Source organism: Daldinia decipiens, assembly GCF_022478715.1.
Source record: "Daldinia decipiens strain CBS 113046 unplaced genomic scaffold F4813scaffold_17, whole genome shotgun sequence".
Lineage (NCBI taxonomy): Eukaryota > Fungi > Ascomycota > Sordariomycetes > Xylariales > Hypoxylaceae > Daldinia > Daldinia decipiens.
Genome location: NW_026054560.1, coordinates 414,235 through 438,301, shown reverse-complemented (window position 1 = coordinate 438,301; position 24,067 = coordinate 414,235). Strand labels below are relative to the sequence as shown.

Below are 24,067 nucleotides of genomic sequence, written 5' to 3'. Positions count from 1 at the left end.
TGTCTCATCATAAATTTACCTACCAACTAATCTGCTTCCGTGGATATTAGTAACGTATGAGCCGAGGTAGTCCTATGTCTTATAATGTATACATAAATTAGGTTGCATCGTCAAATCCTCATAGCTGTTGGCGTCTCTAGCTAGAGAGAACATAATTATAAAGAAATCACGAAGGATAGGTCCGCTGGTCTGAGAATTATCATGTGGTTAACCTCCCTGTCAGTTGAATATAGCCGCCGGCTGAACGGCAAGCTTGTCTAAGACAGCATCCAATGGCTACTTTTGTAGAACATATTTTCCCGCATTTGAGCCCCATGGGGATGTGACCCGTTGTTGATTCGGGCAGAGAAGCCCCGGAATTTGGAATCTGTTGTGTGGGGAACGAAGCTTCTCGCTGCGAGAAGACGAGGTGTTGATATATCATATAAATGTTGGGCTCTGATTAGTTCTAGACCTTTGGACACTGCATCGTGACGCGGATTCAAGAGTCGAAAGCAGACTGACGGAGGTACGCATATGGACATGCTTACATGATTGGACCCTTCGTTATGAAGAGCACTCCATCGTAGGATGCCTCGAGAAGTTTCGCTGGCGTCAGGTCGTGGTACCTAGCTGCCTCCCGAGCTAGTATACTTATAGTCCTCAGGGATAGGCCGTACATATATGATCCTCCTCCTGTTGAGTAGTGTAGATAGTAGTGTAGATCATCCAGCGCGCAGCGACGATCCTCTATAACGATGGCGTTCTCTAATATTATACCCTCTATCGTTATTCCCGCTCTCCTTTCAGCTGTCGGCGTACATGCTCACGGTATCGCCAGTGCGATTGTGATAGATAGCACCTTGTAAGCGAAGAAGAGAAGTCTGTACTCCCGCGATCGACTCGTATGACTGACGCTTGAGTACAGCTACGATGGCTATAATCCGAGCTACCAGTGGAAGAACCCACCTCCCACGGTGGTAGGATGGTCCGTCCCGGACGACTTACAGTATGTACCTAAAACCAACACCGCCATACCGATCCTAACTATGTATCAGAGGCATTAGCTGATATTTGAGTCATGTAGAAATACCTTCATCGCTCCCAACCAGTTCAACACTCCGGATATGGTATGCCACCTCGGCGCCAAGCCGGCAGGTGCGGCTGCTCCCGTGAAGGGAGGCGAGGTGATCGAGGTACAGTGGACGCCGTGGCCGGCGTCGCACAAGGGACCGGTCCTCGACTACCTCGCAAACTGCAACGGGCCCTGCGTACGTCTCCTATTCGCACATGAACTAGCCATATATTACTCTGACTATCTCTATCCTGCGGCGAGAAAACTCTTGATTTTCATACTAGACTAACCACTCAAAAAGGAAACCGTCGACAAGACAAAGCTCGAGTTCTTCAAGATCGGCGAGGCCGGATGGGTAGACAAGGCCAGCGACCTGTGGGCGGCTAACGTCCTAACCAACAACAATAACAGCTGGCTCGTACGAATCCCGGAAGACATCGCGCCTGGAAACTATGTCCTGCGGCACGAGATAATCGCACTGCACGCCGCGGGCAACGCGAACGGCGCCCAGAGCTACCCGTTCTGTTATAACCTCGCCGTCGACAGCAAGGGCACCGCGAATCCCGCCGGTATCCCCGCCACCGAGTTCTACAAGGCCGACGACCCCGGCATCAAGTTCGATCTATTTTCGCACCCGACGGCTTATGTGATCCCAGGCGTAAGTCGGATCCGAGGTTCCTATTATTAGGACTTGCGGTTTCGTATCGAAGCTAAGCTAACCTCTTGCAGCCGGCCCTTTACAGTGGCGCGCTCCCTGTGAGCCAGACGAAGCCCGGTCCCATCACGGCCACAGCCACTGGCGTTCACGCGTTTACTGCGCCTGTGCCTGCGCACGCGAGAGCACCGGCTGTACCGACACCGCCGCCGCTTGCTATACCGACTACGCTGGTGCCTTCAGCAAGGGCTGCATCCCCGGTGGTTCCGCAAGCCACGCAAGTGTTGTGAACTTAGCTCAGTTGAGCGGAACGAGTACATATGTAACCTTCATCTAATGTTGTTGCGACCAGACGATGGATAGGCAGTGGCTTTCTCCTCATAGAGTTAACGTTGGTATTATGTAGGCTATTCGCGACCCAATACCAAGACTCGGCGTGATAAAAAGGACATTAAGCGGTTCGTATGCCGGTTAGACGTCAGGATTAAGTTAGCCCTTACTTGGCTAAGCTTTCTTGTTATGAGTTATGAAGAACTCTTGGAAAAGGTCTCCTCGGTTTTAGCATCGAAACATTTCGCCTTACGTCTCTACTATGTACTCCAGGTTCGGTATTGCCGCGTGCATGGATGAGCGTAGCAATATCCGATTACAATATTCGACGTAGCATTTTGTCTCCATACCGCTAATACATATAAATCTATAAATCTCCTTTACCATTCATCTCTTCTGCTGGCCCTGTCCGCCTCATCCTAGCGGCCACGCGAGATAAACCCGGCGAACCGGGGGTTGAGCGTCGCGCGGACAACAAGCGGCTTAGATGCCTCTTGCGGCTTAACGAACTTATCTGCATATCTGTGCATGCTTACGGGTCGGACGCTGGCCAGAACAGATTGCAACGTCGTTAAATTTGTCGTTGCGGGAAATGGGCTGAAACACAGCGTAAGGCGGTCTCGAGGGCCAAAACATCTGTTGATCCATCGTCTCGGAAATGACGATTAGCCTTGGCGCCTCCACGATGTTGGTTGGTATTTGGTTGGTATTTAAAGCTAACCCTCGAATCGGCCGAGACTAGCAAAGACTGCCGGGAAGAGGTACATACTGCAATAGGAGGGACTGAGCTGACTGGGGCTTTGCTAGGATGCTGTATGAATCTGTATGGCTCCTTTGGCCTTGACGAATTCTTGGCAAGCCCCGGGATGGGCTGGATGGAGTAGCAGACTGGGATTTAATCACGTGGCGCGCTTATATTCCCGGTTGAAGTTCTAGACTTATCCCAGGTAGGAATGTAGAATTTAACATACTGCCGTCGACAGCAGTGGGAACTGCTGAAAATCCCTGACGGAACGACTCCATAGCGGAATGCCTTTCCAAGTTCCAACACCGACACGGCCTAACCTAGGTAGTTTGATGATGAGCAGACTGAGCTAGCTGGCTTGGATCCTCTTAATTGACGTCTTATGTTTGTTATTATTCCTTTTCTCGTATTTGCTATTGGCCTTTGATCTATAGTTGTGTGGTGGTCAGGGAGGTCAGAGAGCTCCAGGCAGTCAAGTCCGGTCAGATGTTCCGTCAGATACCGCCTCGGCTTCGTCATGGTCTGGTTCGATCTTATTCACCTCCATGAATCGACTCGCCTGCTGTTAAGTTTGCGCATCCTGGATTCCTGTTGGGCCGAGCTGAGCTGAGCTGAGTATCGGCTGGACATACAAGTCGAGATGGATATTGAGATGGACACTGGGAAATCGCCGGCATCGGTCCAGAGCGGCACTAGGAGTCCCGCTTATAGCTTTGTAGCGCCATCCCGGAGTGTGAAACGACCACGCCCCGTCAAGAGCTGCTTGGAGTGTCGGAAAAGGAAGCTGAGATGTGACCGAGCCTCGCCGTGTTCCCAGTGCCAGAAGACGCAGCGCATATGTCGGTATGCGGCCGAAGGTGAAGTAGTAAGCTTAAGTGATGGTTCGGATGGCGAGGCGCCCGAGAGGAATACCAAGCGGACCCGTCCCGCAGCGAGTCAGGAATCCGGCCAGCGCAATACTAGCTACGAAGCTGTTCTCGAGGACCATGCAGTAAGGCTTGAGCGTCTAGAAGGGCGGTTGCTTTCGAGAACATCGTCTCTTGCCGAGTCTAGTAGTATCCCGGCGCAACGCCCCGCGGCGTCGTCTCTTACGATTCGAGGCTTGACGGTGAAAGGAGGTCTACGAACGCGGTTCTTTGGCCAAAGCAGCACGCGGGTTCTTGTCAACCTGGTGAGTTGCTCCTTGTTTGACGAAAATCTCTATTATCGCGCCAACCACTTTAACTAATTACGTCGTTAGTTTGATGAAGCAAAGGACTTCATGTTTAGTAGGAATAAATCCAACGACACTAGGCAATTATTCCTAAACGTCCAGAAAATACACAAGGCTCTTCAGGATGAGCATCGAAAAGTTACTGCTCCTATTACTGTGTTCGTGGATTCGATGACGCCGATTCAGAAGCGAATGGCCGATGTCTTACCAAGTAGAACGGTCTGCGACACTCTACTCGGCATCTACTTAAAAGGATCCGAAACCATCTATCGTGTTCTACATATTCCCTCTTTTATGAAACAGTATAACGAATACTGGGAGGGTAAACCTCAACATGACGCTTTTCTGCCACAACTGCTCTCGATCTTATGCGTGGGGTATCGGTATATTGGGGTTGGCAAAGGACAGTACCATGATCGGGAAGGGATTCACATCCCGACGGCTAGTTGTCTTGTAAGAGCTTGGCTTGACGGTCTTCGGGGGAAACAATTAGTTGAATTCACTACGCTCCAAGCCGAGATACTCCAACTCATGGCTCAGAGAATGATCAATCCCAAAAACCAGGAATCTTGGACGCATCTTGGACTCATCGTGCGGATGGCGATGACCATGGGCTTTCATCGAGATCCGTCAGAATTCTCGCAAAATATACCGCCCTTCTGGGCCGAGCAGAGGAGAAAGCTGTGGTACACGATACTTGAGCTTGATGTGCATATGTCTATGCAGTGTAATCTTCCTTGCTGCATACGAGAAACCGATTTTACCTGCCAACCGCCTAGAAACCTCAATGATGAAGATATCCATCCCGATATAGAACAGCTCCCTCCTCCGAAGCCGATCGATCAAGATACCGACTCCCGTGTCCAGGTGTTCGCTGCTAACACTCTGTCTATGCGGTTTAAGGTTGTCGATTTGATCAACCGCACCGATAGTCTTCAGGACTACCAGCAGGTCCTGGACCTCGGTAACGAACTTGAAAGAGTCTTTGAGGATATAAGATACATGGTCCCAACAACACACTCGAACGATATGTCAGAGGTTCGGCGACGATGGATGACACGAGTTGTCTTAGATATGCACTGTCGTCGGCCGCTATTAGCATTGTACCGGCCCTTCGCATTGGGAAGCACGGATGTTCCCCAGCAGATCGTGACAGGATATTTAAGATCGTCAATGGTATTACTTTCGTACTTGGATGAATTGGATCCTGCTTCTCCTGATTATCACCGTATTTGGCACCTGCACCAACTGGTACTCAAACAAGAGATTCTCCAGGCTGCTTTTAGCATATGCTATTACATCAAACAAGCTACCAGCAGTTCCGCTTCGCCGGCGCCGTCAGATCTAGATTCGAATACCAAAGCAGAGTCCATCGAGGAAGCGTATGTCACTGCCTCCGAGAGTTCGCTCTTGCTGTCTCTCCCGCGGCTCAAGAGCGCGGTACAAAACGTGTTAGATACGCAAATCAAAAGAATACGAGAGATTGGGACGGATTTAAGGGATATAGTATCGCTTACCGTCGTGTTCAACACTTGTCAGGGTGGAACTCCAGAACAGAAGCGAGACGCCATCGCAAACGGCTTGCAGGCAATCCTTGACGCAGGCCTACAAGCGATACATACGAACCAGGAAAATATTGCTTCGATGCCGGTAAGAGATATTTAGCAACCTATTCCCACTCTCTTATTAACCTTTTCTAAATAGATTATGCCGCCGACGGTACCAATGCAAATGAATGGAATGCAAACGGATTCGGGCTTCATGAGCCACATGCAGCCTTTTATGACGGCGCCGGATGCCCTTAATTCTGTAAGTTTGTCACAACTCCCTGGCGAATGTACGAGACTAATTGTTTAGTTGCCGGATGACTTTGCTGCGATGTGGGATATGGAGTTCTGGACTCCTATACTTCAACCTGGGCCGTCTTAAAAAGCTCGCTTTACAACTATATGACTGAATTAACCCGGGTTTCCCCAGAGCTATCTGCCATCGACCTGGTACGATGAATGCGCTAGGGGTGCTAGCTAATGCAAATTCGTTGAAAGCCTAGACTTCGAACCGCAAAGCCTATTGCTTGAAACCATTTTGATACGAAAACTCCCATATACATAGCAGGGAGCCGAAGCGTAGCTAGTCCACTCTGTCTGACTAGCAACATGAACCGATACTCTTGTCGACGGCAAGGATACCAACTGATGTAAAAGACGAAGTCAACATCTTGGTACATTTCCTAACCACAGCCGACGCCCGACCTCGTATTCACGTTATGCCGAAAATACATATAAGCCCGGCCGCGAGAAACCGGCACATATCTAATTAAAATTATAATGACTGCTCTCTAGCGTTTTTTGAGCGGATGACCGTGATGTTGATAACCGCAGCAGATACTGTTTTTAGCAAGGGCGAGAGTTAGCGAACCGAAAATACAGGGAGCGAATTAAGTGTGCGGCCAACAGAACAGCAAGGGGAATATTGTCACCTAATATGAAAAGAAGGGTTAATAGAAAAATTGTACCGACTTGAAATTCAAACACTTGGATGCAATCGATAACAAGGTTCGAGAACTATGTATGTATGTGCTACATAGTCTATACTGGTTTAGGTAGTGCCTCGGCTACATATATGTACATACATAGGTGGGTAGCCGTTTTAGGTACCTAGGCCCCGCATAACCGGGGTCCTATACTACCTAATACTCCCCCACATCTGGGGATGTCCCGTTCAGGGAGGGAAGAACGTTCAGATCGTGCGGCGTAGTGTGTAGCTTCCAGGTTACTGTTTATATAAGAAAATAGCCGAATTTAATTTAATGACGGCACATTTTCAACCTCAACTCCATCCTCCGAAACGTCCCACTTGGCGTACTACCTACCTACCCTACGGGATATACCCTTCTGCGTTACGCTACCTATTCAACGAGACAGACCGGTTACTAAATATCATATCGCAGCATCTGCATATCCTACTTATACGCACATTTAATCTTTCAAAGGTGAAATTAATTTCAAGATGCCCGCCAAACAGAAGCAGCCCGTGTACGTGCTCGGCGTGGGCATGACCAAGTTCATCAAACCCCGCGGCAAAGTTGACTACACGGAGCTCGGCTTCGAAGCCGGTGTCAAGGCCATGCTCGACGCGCACATCAACTACGACGACGTCGAGCAGGGCATCGCGTGCTACTGCTACGGGGACTCTACCTGCGGCCAGCGCGTCTTCTACCAGTTCGGCATGACTCAAATCCCCATCCTCAATGTCAATAATAACTGCTCTACTGGCTCTACCGGCCTTTCGATGGCTCGGAACACCATTGCTTACGGCGGCGCCGACTGCATACTCGTCGTCGGCTTCGAGAAGATGATGCGCGGCAGTCTTCAGAGCTTCTTCAATGATAGGGAGAATCCCACGGGTACCTCGGGAAAGATGATGGCGGAGACCCGCGGCTATACGAACGCCCCCGGCGCCGCGCAGATGTTTGGTAATGCTGGCCGGGAATGTACGTAATTTCAAGCCATCTTTTGCCCCTTTTGCCCCTTTTGCCCCTTTTTTCATATATCTAAGGTGTAAGAATCTGGAGTTCAACTAAGCATAATCACTCCCACACTATGTCTAAGCTACTAAATTTAGATGCGAACCATTGCTGACATCTATATACAGACATGGAGAAGTAGGCATAGCCCTTCAGCCTCTACACTATAGCAAGTTATATTTGCTGTGGATAATTATACTAACTGCTCATCGCAGGTTCGGCGCCAAACTCGAGGATTTCGCAGAGATCGGCAGGATCAATCACCAGCACTTCGTCAACAACCCGTACTCCCAATTCCAGGACGTCTACACCCTGGAGCAAATGCTCAAGTCACCCATGATACATGAGCCTCTCACCAAACTACAGTGTTGCCCTACGTCGGACGGTGGTGCCGCCGCAGTCCTAGTCTCACAGGACTTCCTCGATGCCAGGCCGCACCTAAAGGACCAGGCCATATTGATCGCGGGCCAGTGCATGGCAACAGACTCACCGAATCTATTCTCGCGCAGCGCGATAGACCTAATCGGCTTCGAGATGAGCAAGCACGCGGCCGAGGTGGCGCTAGCTGAAGCCAAGGTTTCGCCGGCCGACGTCCAGGTCGTCGAGCTACATGACTGCTTCTCGGCCAACGAGATGGTAACGCTAGACGCGCTAGGCTTATGCGAACCCGGCAAGGCGCACGAGATGGTGCGCCGTGGTGACATAACCTACGGCGGCAAGTACGTCGTCAATCCATCCGGCGGGCTGATCTCCAAAGGTCACCCCCTCGGCGCTACGGGGCTAGCTCAGTGCGCCGAGCTGGTCTGGCATCTTCGCGGCTGGGCAAACAACCGCGCGGTTCCGCATACGAAGTACGCACTCCAGCATAATCTAGGCCTAGGCGGCGCCGCCGTCGTCACGGTGTACTGCCGTCCGGACCACAGCGAGGCGCAGAAGCAAAAATCGGCGGATATCGCTAAGGCGAACGGCCTTGGATATAACCCTGCTGTTGAGGCGAAAGGGTTTACGACTGCGCAGTGCAAGAGCGTGCTTAGTAAGAAGGCGTCGAGCGCGTGGGCGTTGCAGGATACGGAAAAGAAGGTCGAAGCGAGATTTTGAGTTATAGGGAATAGGGGTAAGTTGGTGGGAATTACACACTGACTAAACTCACGGGTAAAATATGTGTTCTATTTTAGGGCTTATGGATTTAAGGCTTGCTGGAAGGGTTAAGTACCTAACGATATACTTAAGCTACGGTATGATATGGTATAGTATGAATTTATGAGATGTAATAATCATCTCCAAGGCAAGGGACATGTACATATATGGATGGTTATTATTTGTCGGTCTACTCACTTCATATTGTGTTGAGGCCCCAAACCCTCCGTGGTGTCCTAGCTAATGTGAAAGAACCAAAGATAATTTGCGGTCGGATATCGAATGTCGAATACCGACGCGTTTTGGGTTTCGCTCCGCTCGGCCGCTTATCTAGTGTATTGGTATACTAACACGACGTTGACCCTATACGAGATAAATTGTATTCATCGGAACTATTGCTATCTGCTTATAATCCGTCTCGTATTTTTTCCTTTATTTTAAGATTCTCCTCTTTGCTTGTTAATTAACGCCGCGTTTATATTACACCACGCTTCTTAGGGAGAGGAGGGGATATGATTAGCTTGTTAGGAGAGCTCTACGCTATCTGTTTTCCTTCTTCTTTTGCTTTGATCTTTTCCGGCGTGTGGCTCGCGTGTAGGTGGCCTAAGGGAGATTGTATATTATTCGGACTTCTGTTCGAACACCTCAGGTAATCTTATTCTTAAAGGTACTCGCTGGCTCGTGTCAAAACAGGTTCACTCTAATATAGATCTTGTCTGCTAAATTTCCTCTCGGTAGCTGCTCTTAAGAGTTGGGATTTTACTCGGAATCTTGTCTCTGGGTTATGTCAGAGCAGACGCCAATTGCCCTTGCGTCCATGCTCAAACTAAGCTTATACGTAGTAACCTATCTCCGAATAGTTGGCTATGGTATAGTCGTGAGGAGTGTTAAACGGTCAAAGGGTCAAAAGCCTAGACTACGCTTCCTCGCCGTCATCAGCTTAATGGAAACTTACACGGTCACTTAACGTCATAGCCTTTCTGCCGTAGAACTAACCCACGATTAAAAAGAAATATAAATACCGGGCTCCTCTCCCGAAGTAGCATCGAATCAACGAAGAATCTAACAAACAACTCGGCATTCGCTTTCATCACTCGTTTCCACCACTCGCTATCCAAGCTTTGCAAATCAGCAAATATGTCTAGCATAAGCGGACATTTCGACACTGGGGCGGTCCTGCTCATCACCTTCGGGGTAGTCACTCTCTTCATCGCTTTCATAGTAACTCTCCTCCGGTACTACCTGCAGTCTTTCGACCAGCGCCCCCTCGCTTTCTTGGATAGCCTGTGCGTTGGAATGGCCTGGGTAAGCTAACTCTCGCGCTCCCCCCCCTCTACTAACCCCTTTTTGACAAGACACGACGCTGATGGTTATTATAATTATTATACAAAACCAGATCCTCAGTCTAGTCGGCATCATCTGCGCGATAACAGAGAACACCGGTATCCAACTTAATAACCCCCCCGAAATCGACCAGTTCACCCAGTCTCTCTTCGCCGTCTCCGCCATCCTGGGCAAGCTGTCAGTGTGCTTCTCGGCGTGGCCCCTCGTCAAAAACGCGGCGCGCGTGAGAGTCTCGGTCGTCATCCAGGTCGCCATGCTTCTATCGGTGTATCCTCTATGGGTCATAGTCATGCTTGAGACGTGCGGCGCGTCGCCGTGGTCTCCCATGCTCGCCGCCTATTCTCAGTGCTCGGATAACACCGCCCGGGCGCTCTTCGAATGGGCCCGATCTTGTAAGTGTATCCCTAGGACATGGCGAAGATGTTGCCGTCGCTGACTTTTGTCTTGTTAGTCTTTGAAATATTCACGCCGATAATCCTTACCGGCTTCCCGCTAGCTATGGCTCTGGATGATAACACCAAGGGCGCTATGCGAAAGCCTTTTTACGGGCTTGCGGTCGCTTCTGCTACGTATGTGTTGCTCCCTGTCCGAGTATAGTATTCGGGTTGCTAACGATATTCCAGCACGGGCGGATTCATGTGGGCACGAGCATGGATGTCCCAATGGTTCCGTTACGACCACCACTATGTACCCTTGATCTCCATTACAATTGTCTCCATGTAAGTCTGCTGTGTCACCGTGGTCGCGTCCATGTCCGCATGCTAACGTGGGGCTTTCCCTAAACAGGATCGAGGCGAACTTAGGTATTGTGGCAGCGAACATACTGCCTATCGCGACACATCGCTCGAAGCTATTACCGCCTGTTGAATCCACAAAACCCCATCATAGGAGGTTGCCAGTACTAGATGATAGCTACGAGTGGATTGCTTTGGCAGATATACCAAGAGCACACACGCACGGAGTGTAAGAAGGCAGCAATTTTCACACTGCATCAGAGGGAAGGGTGAAAAGGATGCTATAAGTCCACAAATATACTTGAATAGGTAGGTAGCTTTGATATGCAACTAGTAATTTAATTTTGTGATTAGTGATTGCCTAGGTATCTGGCAAATCTGCTTGTCGTCCATATGCTGTACTAACTCTTCTACACTAAACATATCTCTACCAGATTCTCCCCTCGTGAATTAAATTTAGCGGGGGAGAGAGAAAAACACTTGTGCCATGATGATTGTATTGTTCACGCCCAGGGGCTATGTACTTGGTTATATTAAGAAACTCACATCTACAGAGCATGAAACATCTAGAAGCGCTCAATTAGAGTGCCACCTGACATAAGAAATCATTTTCGCCCGTCTATATCATCCTGCCTATAGCATTCCGTCCCCTCCTATCCACAACATTACTCTAGCCACCAGGCTTTGACTGGGGAAACCCCTCGAGTACAGGTATACTCAGTATGATCCGGCTGAGTGAAGTCGACCTTAGTGGTAGCTAGTGATAGATTTCAGGCGTTCAGTTAAAGTGGACGAAGACCTCAATCTCAATATTTAGTTTGAGCACCTGCTTTTCATTGTCCCAGATAGCAGCCTTGATGTCGTCGTCCCACGTGGATAGACGGTTCTTTGCAAGGTTATTTAGGCTATCGCGCCAGCGGATAACCTCACGCTGCATTTGCTCAGGCAGTTTGTTTGGGGTCGACTTCATTAGTGGCCTTAGCTTGCGGATTCTGTGATGAGGTTCCATTTTTATCGGGAGAGTGTGCATGAGATAGAACGTCTCCAGATTCTTGAGGTATGGAAGGGCATTCAAGAACATGACTTGTCGGTAGCTATTTGCCTTAGCATCAAGGGCTGCGTACCGCAGCTTCTCCGCGATTTCACAGGACAACGGAGCGTGTGGCGTAAGAACGTACACATCCAGATCAGGGCGGAAATTTCGACATGGCAACTCACATTGCCCCTCTTCCCAATGGCGAAATTGAAGGTACAATTTGGCTATGTTCCGTGCTTCTCGGCATACGTGCATAATTGCTGGGAATTTGGTCCAGATTATGGGGGACGTATCGACCATGCCATCGTTGTCTTTCTCTAGCAAGCATACCTCTTGCGTATCGGGGGGTAGTGAGAAACTCCAGATCATGTCTCGAATCTCAGGTGGAAATGAAGAGAAAAGGTCGAAACGGGGTGGTGTTGGTGGTGCCAGTGATGTTATGCCATTTTCTATAACGGCTTCCCAGTCAAGGTCCAGATCGGGTTGGTCTGATTGCTTAACTATTGTAGCACGGAGTGCTTCATAAGTAGCTTCAAGTCTATCCATGATTACTCCTAGCCGTGGTTTGTCTGCAAGTAAAGTTAGAAAACAACATACCATTCTATATCAGATCGACATCCTCAGTATTTAATAGGAAGGGGTGGGAGTATACCTAGCAACACAAGCAACACAAGGCTATTGTCTCTTTATGTCTAGGGGCTTTGTGGAAGACAACCTTTATCATTCGAGAGAATAGTTTTGTTTTTGTTGGAAGGCTTAGATGAATCTTTGGGGATAACAATTGCCTATTGGAAGGAATTCGAAGATGTCCGGTATAAAGAATCAGGAAGTTCCTCAGGTGGATGGATTTAGTACATGTATAGGATAAAAATAAAAGATATGTAAATCATAACAAAAATATAACCGAAGTACGCAAGGTCCGTGAGTAAGAGGTACCTAAGGTACGTCCCTAAGCGGTAGTCACATTATGTACCTAGGTCATTCTTGAAGAGCAAGGAAGGTACAATGGGTGCTCTGAATCTGATTTAGAGACGATGCTTATCGTATCTATTCTAAAGAGGTATCTGTAAGTTTGTACATTGTGTACCGTGCATTTGCGTACCTAACGTACCTTCCGTACCTACGTTTACAAATTACACAAATCATGGGACATCTCCTGACACGTATAGTTGTCACTGAAAGTAAGAGCCTCAGATTGTGCAGTCAGGGCAGGCGCTACGCAGTAGGTACACATACTTTGGGAAAGTATTACCAATTACGAATTCTACTAAACTAAAAATGGGTGTAGTTTCTCAAAGCTATTCCTGATGATATAGGCACCTAATTTATCGACTAAAGAGAAAGGTAAAGGTAAAGGCACCCCTATTTTGAGCCTCAGCTTATTAATGATCCCATTTAAACAACCACTTGCCGCTTTCCAAGATCGTATTTATCTCCATCCTTGAGGAAATAAAAGATGGATGAATTATTTGGAAGATTTTTCAAATCACTCCCTTCCCTCGACCAAAAGCCCCCATCATAGATAATCACGTAGGTACCTCGGTACACCTCAGCGTCATTCTTAGACACGATGAGGGCAGTATTCTCGTCGATAGCAATGCCCAAAAGCTCCGGTCGGACCTTAAGGATGTCAAACATGTCGAACTGGCGGTTACGTACGAGTACGTGTTGGTCGATGGCAACGTCCTTCACGAATCCAAAGCCTACTTGGTGATCGCCTACTAATATCTGGTTGTTGGCCGTGTCACCGCGAGCAAGAAAACTGCCCTGGATAGATGCTCCTGCCGAGCTTCCGCTGACGACGCCGCCGCGGTCGAGCACCTCGTGGAATAAGCGTTCCGTAAGGGTACCGGCGTACGCGTCAACGAGACGCCATTGGCGACCGCCCCCGAAGAACACACCCTTAGCAGCCCGCAAGGGAGCCGCGAACTCTTCCGTATCGGCGACTTTGGGGTCGTATGTATGTAGAACGGTGACATTCTTAGCGCCAAGTCTCCGGAACGTGCCCGCCGCAGCGGCATCGTCGTCGTATGTGTCACTCCCTTCGGCAGTAGGGATTGTGACGATTGGAGCATCTGGTCCGCCGGCCAGATCTATGATGCGCTGGTAAATCGCGTCGTCTTGCGCGTTACCCCCTATAATTACAAGCGTTCCGTTCTCGGGACCCACATACGGCGAGCTTGAGCGCTGCTCCATGACCGGACCCGCGGAGACGAGAGCAGCAAGGGCTAAGGTCGAGTATTGAATGATGCTTTTCATTTTTACTGACTGCTGGAGAAAAAATTACGGCTAATGAAAAAGTTAGTAGGAATCGTCACGACATTTATATACATTTGCTTCTTCGTTCGGATGTAAAAGAAAGATCCGAATACTTCCCCACTCTCCAGGTGTTGAGCTAGCGAGACCTTCCTATTGTATCTTGATATGGACCCCGACAGCCAACCGGATCGTCTAATGTAATGTCGTGCAATTGAGAGTAAATATCGCCATCTATGGCGAACATTTTGAAGTAGACCGACTAAAAACTACCATTAAGAATTTACATGCCAAAATCAATTATATAAAGGGCCTTTTTCTACAAATAGCTGAGTATTAATTACTGTCTTGGATAAGACTGATTAGTTAGGTAGGTATATACGTACGTATACTATCAGAATGGATAATATCAAACTAGATTTTAAACTGGCGACTATCTATACAAGACTTGCATGGAAGACGGCATAGTAAATCTCGTGCCAGCACGAAATGATCACCATCTAAGGCCGAGGGGCAAGCCAAAGGGTGAATAAACAAGCGACAATACACAAGATACCATAATAGACGATAGCTGCTGCAACAAGCCTATGCCAATTGATGCTGAACTCCATGTTGACCTGAGGGTTGCCGAAGTAGCAGATGTTGAAACTGTGAGGATGCGAGTAAGAAATGCAAATACAACTCTGAAATATGAAGAACTATGAAACTACCTACCTAGGTAGTTAGTATTGGGTTATGATATGGCTAAAACTCTTTGTTTCGATGCCTGTGGTCTAGGATTCTAGCAGACGGGACATGATAGACAATAACAAAGAGTAGTCCTAAGTACTGCCATGTTGAATGAAAAATAGTTAGGAGAGAATTACGGACAATCTTTTAACTTACAGCTAGCAGAATAAAGAAGCGAGTGTGTCTGTAAGCCAGAGGGGCATTGGCGCCGATATTGCAAACAATAATGAGTTGCTTCTAGATTTGTGCTAGGAAGCCTCTAGGATTATCTCGATAATAGATTTCGTTACTTAGATGATAAACTAGAATAGTTAGAAGTTACTATGAACGAATATATTGTTCAGATGCATGAATCCTATTAATCATCTGTCGATAATCAAATTTACATACGGCCAGCCCCTTGAGGCTCTATCGCGACTTCACGTGGCGCGAGAACAGCTATATGGGTTAGGTATTCGGTGCGCGTATCTGATAATACACATGTTCGATATCTAATCTACGCTGGTAAACCCTGCTACGTTGCATGTGCAGATCCTTTATAGCGTTCTTCCATACCACATTCCTCTGGACCCCTGATTTCCCCTCATTTTAGTCTTCCGCAGCCGACCTATGAGACGAGGCATTCTGCCGGATCAGCCTGCAATTCTTGGCTCTGTTCCGGATAACGAGGTTTAGTCGGCGATCTGGATGGTAGCATGGGTGGTAGGTGAACGATAAGGGAAAAGCAGATGCATAAGGTACCTAGGTTAGGTTGGTAACGTTGGTAAGGTTGGTAGATAAAATGGACACGCGATCCCACCACTACGGTACTTTTGCAAATGCTTCCGCAGAGAGCTCCAGCCCTATGGATGTTCCTCGTGTAACAGGTACCGATAAGACGACTACGATGATCGCGCAAAGCGACGAGCCGTCAAAGCTGGGCGTCGCCGATGATGTTGCGTTGGCTGAGGCCGTGCGACGCGAGCATGGCTTGACGTTCTGGGAGGCAGTGAAACTATACCCGACCGCTGTCGGCTGGTCGGCGTTCGTCTCGATAGGTGTAATCATGTTGGCTTTTGATCCTCAGATCGTTGGGAATATGTTTGCCATGCCCCAATTCCAAAAGGACTTTGGGTTTGAGCTTGACGGTGAAGTATGTGTTCTATTCATTGCCAATTACCTACCGCAAGAGTTAGACAGGAAAGTAAAACTGATATGGATATTCTTCTGTTAGTATGTCATCTCGGCCGCGTGGCAAACTGGTCTGTCGCTGGGGAATCCCATCGGACAAGTCGTTGGCGCATTGTTCTCGGCCTATCCCTTGGAGTTGTTCGGCCGCAAGTGGACTTTTTTCGGTTGCATCCTCCTGACGGCATGTCTCGTCTTCATCCAATTCTTCGCGCGCTCCCTGCAGGCCCTACTTGTAGGAGAACTGCTGGGCGGGCTCGTGCTGGGATGCTTCGTCGTTATCGGCCCAACTTACGCCTCTGAGGTCTGTCCCATGGCACTCCGTGGATTCCTGACCAGCTACACCAATCTTTGCTTCGTTACGGGGCAACTTCTCGGAAATGGGATTACGGCTGGAACGGCCTCGATCGAAAACCATTGGGCGTATAGTATACCATTCGCGCTGCAATGGTTCTGGGTTGTGGTCATCATCCCCGGAATCTTCTTCATCCCAGAGTCGCCGTGGTGGCTGGTGCGAAAAGGTAGAATAGAGGATGCCAGGGACGCGCTGCGCCGATTATCATCCTCAAAAGTAAACGTCGACGCCACATTGGCCGTCATCGCCGAAACAGATCGACTCGAGCTGGAGATGGAAGCAGGCAGTACTTACCTAGACACTATAAAAGGAATAAATCTACGGCGGACCGAGATCTCTACCGGCGTGTATACGACGCAGGTCCTGAGCGGCATCTACTTGATTAACTACGGGACTTATTTCTTTGAGCAGGCAGGACTGCCGACTCAAGATGCATTTTATATGGGCATTGGGTTTTTGGGTGTGGGTTGGGTCTGCACTGTGCTATCCTGGTTCCTCATGGCTCGCTTCGGCCGAAGACGCATATTTAATATCGGATTGTCTGTTCTTATCCTTCTAATGTTCATAATCGGTATCCTGGACAGCATCCCTGGTCGACCTTCGGGTGTAGCTTGGGCCGAAAGCTCGCTCATGCTGATTTGGAACGGTGTATACGACCTGTCGGTCGGACCTATCACCTTTGTGATTTTAGGAGAGTGTTCCGCCACTCGTGTCCGATCCAAGACGATTGCGGTGGCTACAGCGATACAAGCCGTCTTTGGGATCGCAATGACGGTTGCCATTCCATATATGATCAACCCAGCAGAGGCGAACATGCAGGGTAAATTGGGATATTTCTTTGGTGGGTTGGGAATTCTCTGTCTGGTTTGGTCCTACTTTCGGATCCCCGAAACGAAAGGGAGAACGTACGAAGAGCTGGATATTTTGTTCGATAGGAAGGTTCCTGCTAGGCAGTTCAAGGGATATCAAGTGGATGTTACTGCTGTACCGGGCGAGAGCTGAGTGTAGTATTATTAAATGAGACTACGATACTATAAGTATTATAATATTATCTATGGGAGTAGGTCAAGCTGGTTAGACGTATAAGCGGTCACTTGAATTAGACAAGTAGATTATAATAGTTGATAATAGTATATTTCAAAATAACTACCTAACCTAACATAATATTATCGTCAAGTTCCCAATTGAAGATATTGAAATTGTTTCCAAGAGAAACTACTAATACGAAAACTAACCACGCTATCCTCTTAATAGTCTAGGTTAGCCAATTAATTATACCATTTCAGAGACCAGCATATCGACCAGTTAACTCCCTACCTGTATCTCGGGTCTTTTTCTTAGCTTCAGATCTCAGTCCCTTAAGAGCCATCATTATTTTGTCGTTACTGCACTACGTTACGATGTCCCGACAAAATTCAGTACTAGCTTAAGTGCCTTGATATAATAGGATACCCTAGAAACCGTCCACAAGACCGTTTGATTAGCTGTTCGACAGGGTTACGACTGGAAAAACTGGACCGCAACTCCACATCGTGACAGCTATTTATTGCACACAGCCCCCTAAACCCTTGGCGGTGACATTTATTCTCCAGTTAGAAAGGCGAAGGACTCTACCAAAAAGAACTTATGTCATTAAAATAAGCTGTGCTATTGTATAAGACGGCCACGATTTGAGATGCTTTAATTTGTCCTATGCTTTTATTAACGATTCTCTTTACATCTGATTTATTGGCGTTTTTTCTACCGTTTCGAGAATAGCGGGCATGAATTACGTACCATACACAATTGATTGCGGTGAGCGATAATGAATACAGACTACAACCTCGACGAGCTGGACACGGCTCTTAGCGAGTCCCGCCACCAAGCTGCCGCCGTAGCCGGGCCTCCGAGTCGGCAGGAAAGTTCCCGCCGCACGGCATCTAGCACCCGGCGCGGCAGCTTAGTTCCCGGAATGGGTGCCCTTTCTTCGGCTACATACAGCCCGGGAAAACAGCACCAACGGCCCCGACTCGATGAACTCAACCTCTTCAACTTCGACCTCCGCGAGCTCGTCCGCGATATTCTCCTACCGACGGGCCAAGAGACTCGTGTTTCGTACCACGAATATGCTGTCTTCCGGCCGGGTGAAGAAAACGACGAGACCCGCTCTCCAAGCATCATGTCCGAAGGAGAGGTCGCACTGCGGATGTTTCGAGATGCGGTTAGACACGGACATGGCTTGGACTACGAGGTGAGAGAAACATGATATATGGCTACTCCAATGCTGCGTTTCTTATCTTTTTGGAGACAGTTGAGCTAGCCACCCATACCCGGGACATAGAGTGCGGTCACCCAAGCAATGAAAGAGTGTAGGCTGATTGAGTGGGGTTCGCACGCAGGGAAATTTCACTCCTGTGCCTAAGGGGAAAAGCTTGCTTCAGGGAAGAGTGCGACAAGTGTGAGTATACATAGCTTTGGCTTTTCTTTTTCGGGTTTCTCTCTTTTTTTTATACCCTTTCCAGCCTCAAGTTCGAATCACTGGATTTTACTCGGAGCATGAGCATTTCATGAAGACAAAGGCTAACTGGAATTTACAATAGAATTGCCCACCGACGTGCTCGTCATGAAGAAGAACAACACAACACGAATATTACAGTCGATGGTTTGTATCTTACCGTGGATGATTATGAATCTTTAGGGTTGCATTCCGGTACCCTGCCTACCCTGCAACGGGTAACCCTCGAATCGTCGTTCTGGGACTCGAGAAGGGAGACGATGTGTAAGTGGATAGCAACACCACGAGCCTTACTCAAGATGGCTAAATAAAGCTATATCCTCTTTCTCTTCTTGGTGTATCCCGTAAATTGTACTGACACACATCAAGATTTAATCCTAAGCTTCTCCTCTAGTCCACAGCCGCCATACGACTTCCTCTCAATGGCGTACAGACTAAAGACCAGGACGACAACCGCCCTCATAAGGCGATCTTTTGATACAAGGTGGCATGCCGATGATGCGTTGGACGAATATGAGCGTCGGCTGGACTCTTGTAGGGCACGCTGGTCTCACCCGCTCGTATTGCCAGTCGTCCTCTTACAGGTACAGCTATTTCGCACCGAAGAGGCGGTGAACGCCAACAATGCCGAAGTGCTGGAGCTCGAGGCGCACGTCGATGCGGTGACGGGCACGATAGGGCGGGCTAACGCCGAAGCTTGGTGGCGAAATCACCAAGGAGAGAAGAATCAGCATTTCAAACCTTTAAAGCGTTTCTCGTCAAATCTTAAGGAGATGGTCGAGTCTAAGGTCGGACGAAGCCACGAGTTCTCTCGCAACGTTACGCCTTCGACCGGACCAGAGGTAGCTAGTTACTACGATCCCGACTACGTGCCGCCGCAGACAATTCACCTGATGAAAGAAGCCCACGACGTGCTCAAAGGAGCCATTCAGTTACTAGACACGCTGAGATGGATGGAGCGCGCGTTGAAACTCATCATCCAAGCTGGTGACGAGCTAGACATGCGCATAAAGGAATTGAGGGCTCAGGCCGTAGCAAGAGGGGAACTTAAGAGAGACGAGGCCGACGAGTTCGATGACGAGCTTACCGTCCACTGGCATGAGATCAGGCAGTATTTAGACTGCACGTGGCGGCTCTGCACTTCACTCGAGACGGATCGGCGTATGTCAGAACTGCGCTGCCGGGCACAGATCGATATTATCTACTCGAAGATGGCGCAGGAGGATAACAACCTCAATGCGCGCATGGCAGTAGCATCGACAAGGGACAGCTCTTCGATGAAGGCATTGGCCGTGATCACCGCCCTCTTCCTACCGGGCGAATACATCGGCACGCTATTCGGCGTGTCCATGTTTAACTGGGAGACAGGCACGGCAGGCGACCCGGCTATATCAGCGGATGCGCCCCAGGAGTGGCCGCATCCCGTAGTCATGCCCTCTTTTTGGATTTATTGGGCTTTCACGATCCCTCTTACACTGTTAATCGTCGGCGGGTGGCGTGCGTGGTGGGTCAACCAGGACCGTTATTTCCGCCGCCATCTCAGCACCGACCTTAGCGACGAGCGGTACTGGACTACCGACGGCCGGCCTCGTGATCTCGAGACTACTTTCGCGCAGGACTTCTTCAGCGTGCTTAGCCGGAGCGGCGCCGGGAGTACCTCTAACAGCACGATCCTCGGGAAGAACCAGGGTGTGCGATCTAGGTCGGGAAGTGGGCCTATGAGGGTGTCCAGTTTCGATGTCAACAGGTCTCAAATCCGGACCCCTATCCCTTCAAGCTCCATGTCCGGCTTGGGTTTGCCCAAGCACGTGCCGACGCCGAGTCTGGTATATACCCACGTGGGCAAGGACAGGGAGACTACCACCGATTCGGAGCGTGAAGGCGAAGGCGGGGACGGGGCTATGCGGTTTAGACAGATTTCGTTTGCTAGAGGACCGCGGATACGGAAGCAGGATGAATCTGCGGTTTAAACGATGCTGTTTAAGATGCCAACCAAGTTGATTATACCGTTGAGATTGGTTATATATCTTACTACCTTATACTGCGCGGCCACTAATTATAGAGAAAGATAGAACAGTACGCTAGGTAATATTAAATTGATAATACAAGTTCGCCCCCTATATTGTTTTTAGGTAATAAAATGTTTAACCATTTAACCATGTGACAAAAAAAGGGCACCCACACTTATCGTGTAGATATATTCCTGTGACACTCTACGTTCCTCACCCCCTATTGCCTTGTAAATGCCTAATAGCAAAATGAAAATTTTATAAATAACACCATAGATAATTAATAGTCTATAGTTCAAATATACACTTCTAAGGTGTTATGGTTCTACCACTAGCTCAAAATACAGACCCGGAGACTCCCTTCTGAAGCCTTTCCAGGCGCTCCTCGGTTATTTCGAAGCACTCGGGTAACCCGGTGTCATCCCATGAGCCTCCGAGTATCAGCTTTGCGACACCCGGTGCACAAGTGAATATCCTCGCCATACCTAAATAGGAGCACGTATTAGTTATGAAAATATTTAGGTATTAAATTAAAGTGACCACTATTCTTACCGTGGCCGTTAAACCCGGCACAAACCCACTGCCCCGGCAGACTCTCTATCTTGCCGACGAATGGGACCGAGTCCGTCGTCATCCCGATTATGCCGGTCCAGGTATGCTGCAGGCCCTCCCCATGGCCCAGCTTCGCCTTCTCGCACTCCGGGAAACAAGTCTCGAAATTGTCGACCGCGTCGTCTCGCACCTCCTCGTTGAAGACGCTATCGTCGGGGACCAGACGGCTGGCCGCGGCCGCGGGGCTGACATTCGGGTTCGCGATCGGGGCGCCGAGGATGATGATCCCGTCCGGGCGCCGCTGGGCTACCGAGTAGAAGTGCTTTAGCGAATGGCGCAGGGACATGGTGCTTGGTAGGATGCGGGACGAGCTAAGCGAAGGTGGCGGCACGAAGGCGTGTGCTTGGGCGCGGTTGGGGGTGATGAACGTCGAGAGCTGGGGGAGGAGGTGAGGCGCGAAGGCATTCGTGCAGTGGACTACCGTCGAGGCTTTCGCTGTGCCCCGAGGTGTCTGCATGTCCCAAGAGACCTGGTCAGCCGTCGAAGAGGCCGACTTGGTTACCGAAGTAACCGGGCAATGAGTAAACAACCGGACACCCTTGTCTATCGACTGCGTAAGAAGCCACTGGGCCAACTTCGCCGGATGGCTCGAGCCGGCCGGCCACTCGTAAGCAGCAAATGCTTTCTGCACGCGGGTCGCTTTCCGTGCTTCCTCCCCTTCGTAGAACTTGATATGGGAGACGTCGCCTCCGGCTTCTTGATACTCCCTCAAACTGCGGGCGTTGAAATCGGCAAACTCCCGCGTCATGCACACGTCAAACGTCGTCGTCGGGTTGAAGTCACACTGGACCCCGTGTTTCTCCACGAAGTCCTTGATCCGGTGGAAGACGAGCTTCTCGTTGGCGATTATCTTGAGCGCTTGGTCTTGGCCGTGCACTTGCTTGTAGACTTGGAATCCGCGGAAGGCATCTGTGCGTAATAGTTTAGCAATGTGAATGATATTGTATAGGTACCTACCCATGATAACGTTTGACTGACCTGGACGCACATGTCCTGCATTCCTCGAACTCGCTCCGCTGGCGGCTTCTCTCGCCTCGAAAATGACTATATCCCCTGCCGGCACGCCCCCCTGAATTAACTCATAGGCAGTCAGAGCACCGGAGATGCCCGAGCCGATGATGGCGTACTTGGACCCTTCCGGAACTGGTTCGTTCTGATTGACATGTAAGTAGGGGAACGAACGTGTAGTCTGCTGCCAGAATGACACGCAGGGGTTGGCCACCGGCAGGGTTATCTTTTGGGACTGCATCACTTAAAAGCCTACCACCCGATACGGTATGTTCAAGGTAGATAGATGGTGTGTATAGTATTTAGTTACTCCTATAAGCTATAATTACTATCGGGTTACTCTTGGTTCAAAGATACAAGACGGATTATTTATAATGACTACCTAGGTACCTACCTAACCTTAGGTATACAATACCGAGCTCTTCCACGATACCTCTGCGGGGCAGCCGAAGGAGTGGTCCGACTAGACGATAAGCATTTCTATACAGGCGCGAGGGGCCGAAGCCGCAGGATAGCCGATTACCTACCTACCTACCTACCTAGTTCATAGACCCGCATGATAGCTTCATAGGGTAATTTGATTGCGATTCGTTACTATTCCTATTAGTTCATTTAACTAGAAGTTCGTATTTCTGTCTTTTAGGGCGGACATCAACATGATTTAAAATGGCAATTGAGATAAGGCGTTTACGTTTGGCGAGATGGGAAATATAGGTAGGTACCTAAGAACTGAGCGTAGAAATCGGATCGTTAAGTTATCAAGACTTGCGAAAGTGATGCTTAGGTAACTATACACTTACATCAATCTTATTATTACCATATCACAATCGGGTCTCCTTATTCTTATAAGCTTGAAATATATTTGTTTTTTTAAGCTATTTAGCTAAGGGAGTACTTAGTTATATGATATCCTCCAATTGATAAGCCAGGCTCAGTGCATATAACCCAAGCTCATATGTATTCTCATCTCAATAGTTCTTGGTATAATACTGAGCAAGCGACTTAAAACTTAGGTTAATAGATTGCGATCATAGGTCTGCATATACCAACTCTTTTAACCTAAATGGAAGACTTGATCCATCGCTTTGATGTCATAGAGTTATGATAACCTCATAGCCCGTGAGTCATTAGAACAAGCTTCATGTCAAAGCACTTTCATTTGAAATTATATAAATATATGGCATCCCCCTTATCGTTTTCACGGACTCGGGATCATGCCACACCCCCTCTATGAGACCCCTCTATGAGACCCCTCTATGAGATGCGAGAGCTACGAACAAACAAAACCTTGACTTACCCAGCAGCTCAACAACAGAATTCCAAGCAAGGTCATTATTTTCAAGCACATGACCCAAAAGGGGCAACACGAAGCGAATCAACTTTACGCTACCGCTATCAAGATTCAATTCGCGCTATTCTAGCCCTGCAGACGTGAAGTCATCCAAGCGTTCATTAGAGCCTACGCTACGGAACACCGTTGGGGCTGTCAAACGCCTTATATCGGACAGACAGCATAAATAATTAAATCAACATGTCGATTTTTATACTTCCTGTATCGATCAGCCACACTGCCCGTTTCACAGATATCTGCTTGATTTTGCCAAAACAAATACTGAATTCTATTAATGTTCATTAATGTTCATACACAATCCAAAGCATACCT

General features: G+C 48.7%; 9 protein-coding genes across 9 annotated transcripts; 6 read left to right on the top strand and 3 right to left on the bottom strand.

Annotated features, from left to right (window-relative positions):
* Positions 1–737: 737 nt before the first annotated feature.
* F4813DRAFT_380928 (glycoside hydrolase family 61 protein) lies at positions 738–1,999 on the top strand (the record flags this gene model as incomplete). The annotated part of the gene is made up of 5 exons (XM_049245619.1): positions 738–844; positions 908–988; positions 1,067–1,250; positions 1,356–1,712; positions 1,784–1,999. The coding sequence occupies 5 exons, from the start codon at positions 738–740 to the stop codon at positions 1,997–1,999; spliced, it is 945 nt and encodes a 314-aa protein (XP_049099457.1).
* A 1,437-nt stretch (positions 2,000–3,436) lies between these two features.
* F4813DRAFT_380927 (fungal-specific transcription factor domain-containing protein) lies at positions 3,437–5,662 on the top strand (the record flags this gene model as incomplete). The annotated part of the gene is made up of 2 exons (XM_049245618.1): positions 3,437–3,955; positions 4,025–5,662. 2 exons carry the CDS (start codon positions 3,437–3,439, stop codon positions 5,660–5,662), a joined length of 2,157 nt encoding a protein of 718 aa, XP_049099456.1.
* A 1,344-nt stretch (positions 5,663–7,006) lies between these two features.
* F4813DRAFT_389667 (thiolase-like protein) lies at positions 7,007–8,621 on the top strand (the record flags this gene model as incomplete). The annotated part of the gene is made up of 3 exons (XM_049246878.1): positions 7,007–7,490; positions 7,652–7,661; positions 7,739–8,621. 3 exons carry the CDS (start codon positions 7,007–7,009, stop codon positions 8,619–8,621), a joined length of 1,377 nt encoding a protein of 458 aa, XP_049099455.1.
* Positions 8,622–9,797: 1,176 nt separating this feature from the next.
* On the top strand, positions 9,798–10,971 carry F4813DRAFT_396391 (uncharacterized protein; the record flags this gene model as incomplete). The annotated part of the gene is made up of 5 exons (XM_049247819.1): positions 9,798–9,965; positions 10,057–10,396; positions 10,456–10,573; positions 10,628–10,723; positions 10,791–10,971. 5 exons carry the CDS (start codon positions 9,798–9,800, stop codon positions 10,969–10,971), a joined length of 903 nt encoding a protein of 300 aa, XP_049099454.1.
* A 545-nt stretch (positions 10,972–11,516) lies between these two features.
* On the bottom strand, positions 11,517–12,320 carry F4813DRAFT_389665 (uncharacterized protein; the record flags this gene model as incomplete). Its single annotated transcript, XM_049246877.1, has 1 exon — positions 11,517–12,320. The coding sequence occupies one exon, from the start codon at positions 12,318–12,320 to the stop codon at positions 11,517–11,519; it is 804 nt and encodes a 267-aa protein (XP_049099453.1).
* Positions 12,321–13,010: 690 nt separating this feature from the next.
* On the bottom strand, positions 13,011–14,732 carry F4813DRAFT_78917 (uncharacterized protein). The gene is made up of 2 exons (XM_049248898.1): positions 14,417–14,732; positions 13,011–14,349 (listed from the first exon to the last, which is right to left on the bottom strand). The coding sequence occupies exon 2, from the start codon at positions 14,031–14,033 to the stop codon at positions 13,170–13,172; it is 864 nt and encodes a 287-aa protein (XP_049099452.1). The 5' UTR covers positions 14,034–14,349; positions 14,417–14,732; the 3' UTR covers positions 13,011–13,169.
* A 913-nt stretch (positions 14,733–15,645) lies between these two features.
* Positions 15,646–17,283, top strand: F4813DRAFT_380926 (putative maltose permease; the record flags this gene model as incomplete). The annotated part of the gene is made up of 2 exons (XM_049245617.1): positions 15,646–15,891; positions 15,973–17,283. 2 exons carry the CDS (start codon positions 15,646–15,648, stop codon positions 17,281–17,283), a joined length of 1,557 nt encoding a protein of 518 aa, XP_049099451.1.
* Positions 17,284–17,875: 592 nt separating this feature from the next.
* F4813DRAFT_360201 (uncharacterized protein) lies at positions 17,876–20,921 on the top strand. The gene is made up of 4 exons (XM_049243393.1): positions 17,876–18,511; positions 18,660–18,718; positions 18,861–19,039; positions 19,145–20,921. The coding sequence occupies exons 1-4, from the start codon at positions 18,086–18,088 to the stop codon at positions 20,743–20,745; spliced, it is 2,265 nt and encodes a 754-aa protein (XP_049099450.1). The 5' UTR covers positions 17,876–18,085; the 3' UTR covers positions 20,746–20,921.
* Positions 20,922–23,200, bottom strand: F4813DRAFT_360198 (FAD dependent oxidoreductase). Its single transcript, XM_049243392.1, has 4 exons — positions 22,799–23,200; positions 22,375–22,716; positions 21,337–22,305; positions 20,922–21,269 (listed from the first exon to the last, which is right to left on the bottom strand). Exons 2-4 carry the CDS (start codon positions 22,643–22,645, stop codon positions 21,121–21,123), a joined length of 1,389 nt encoding a protein of 462 aa, XP_049099449.1. The 5' UTR covers positions 22,646–22,716; positions 22,799–23,200; the 3' UTR covers positions 20,922–21,120.
* Between the last annotated feature and the right edge of the window lie 867 nt (positions 23,201–24,067).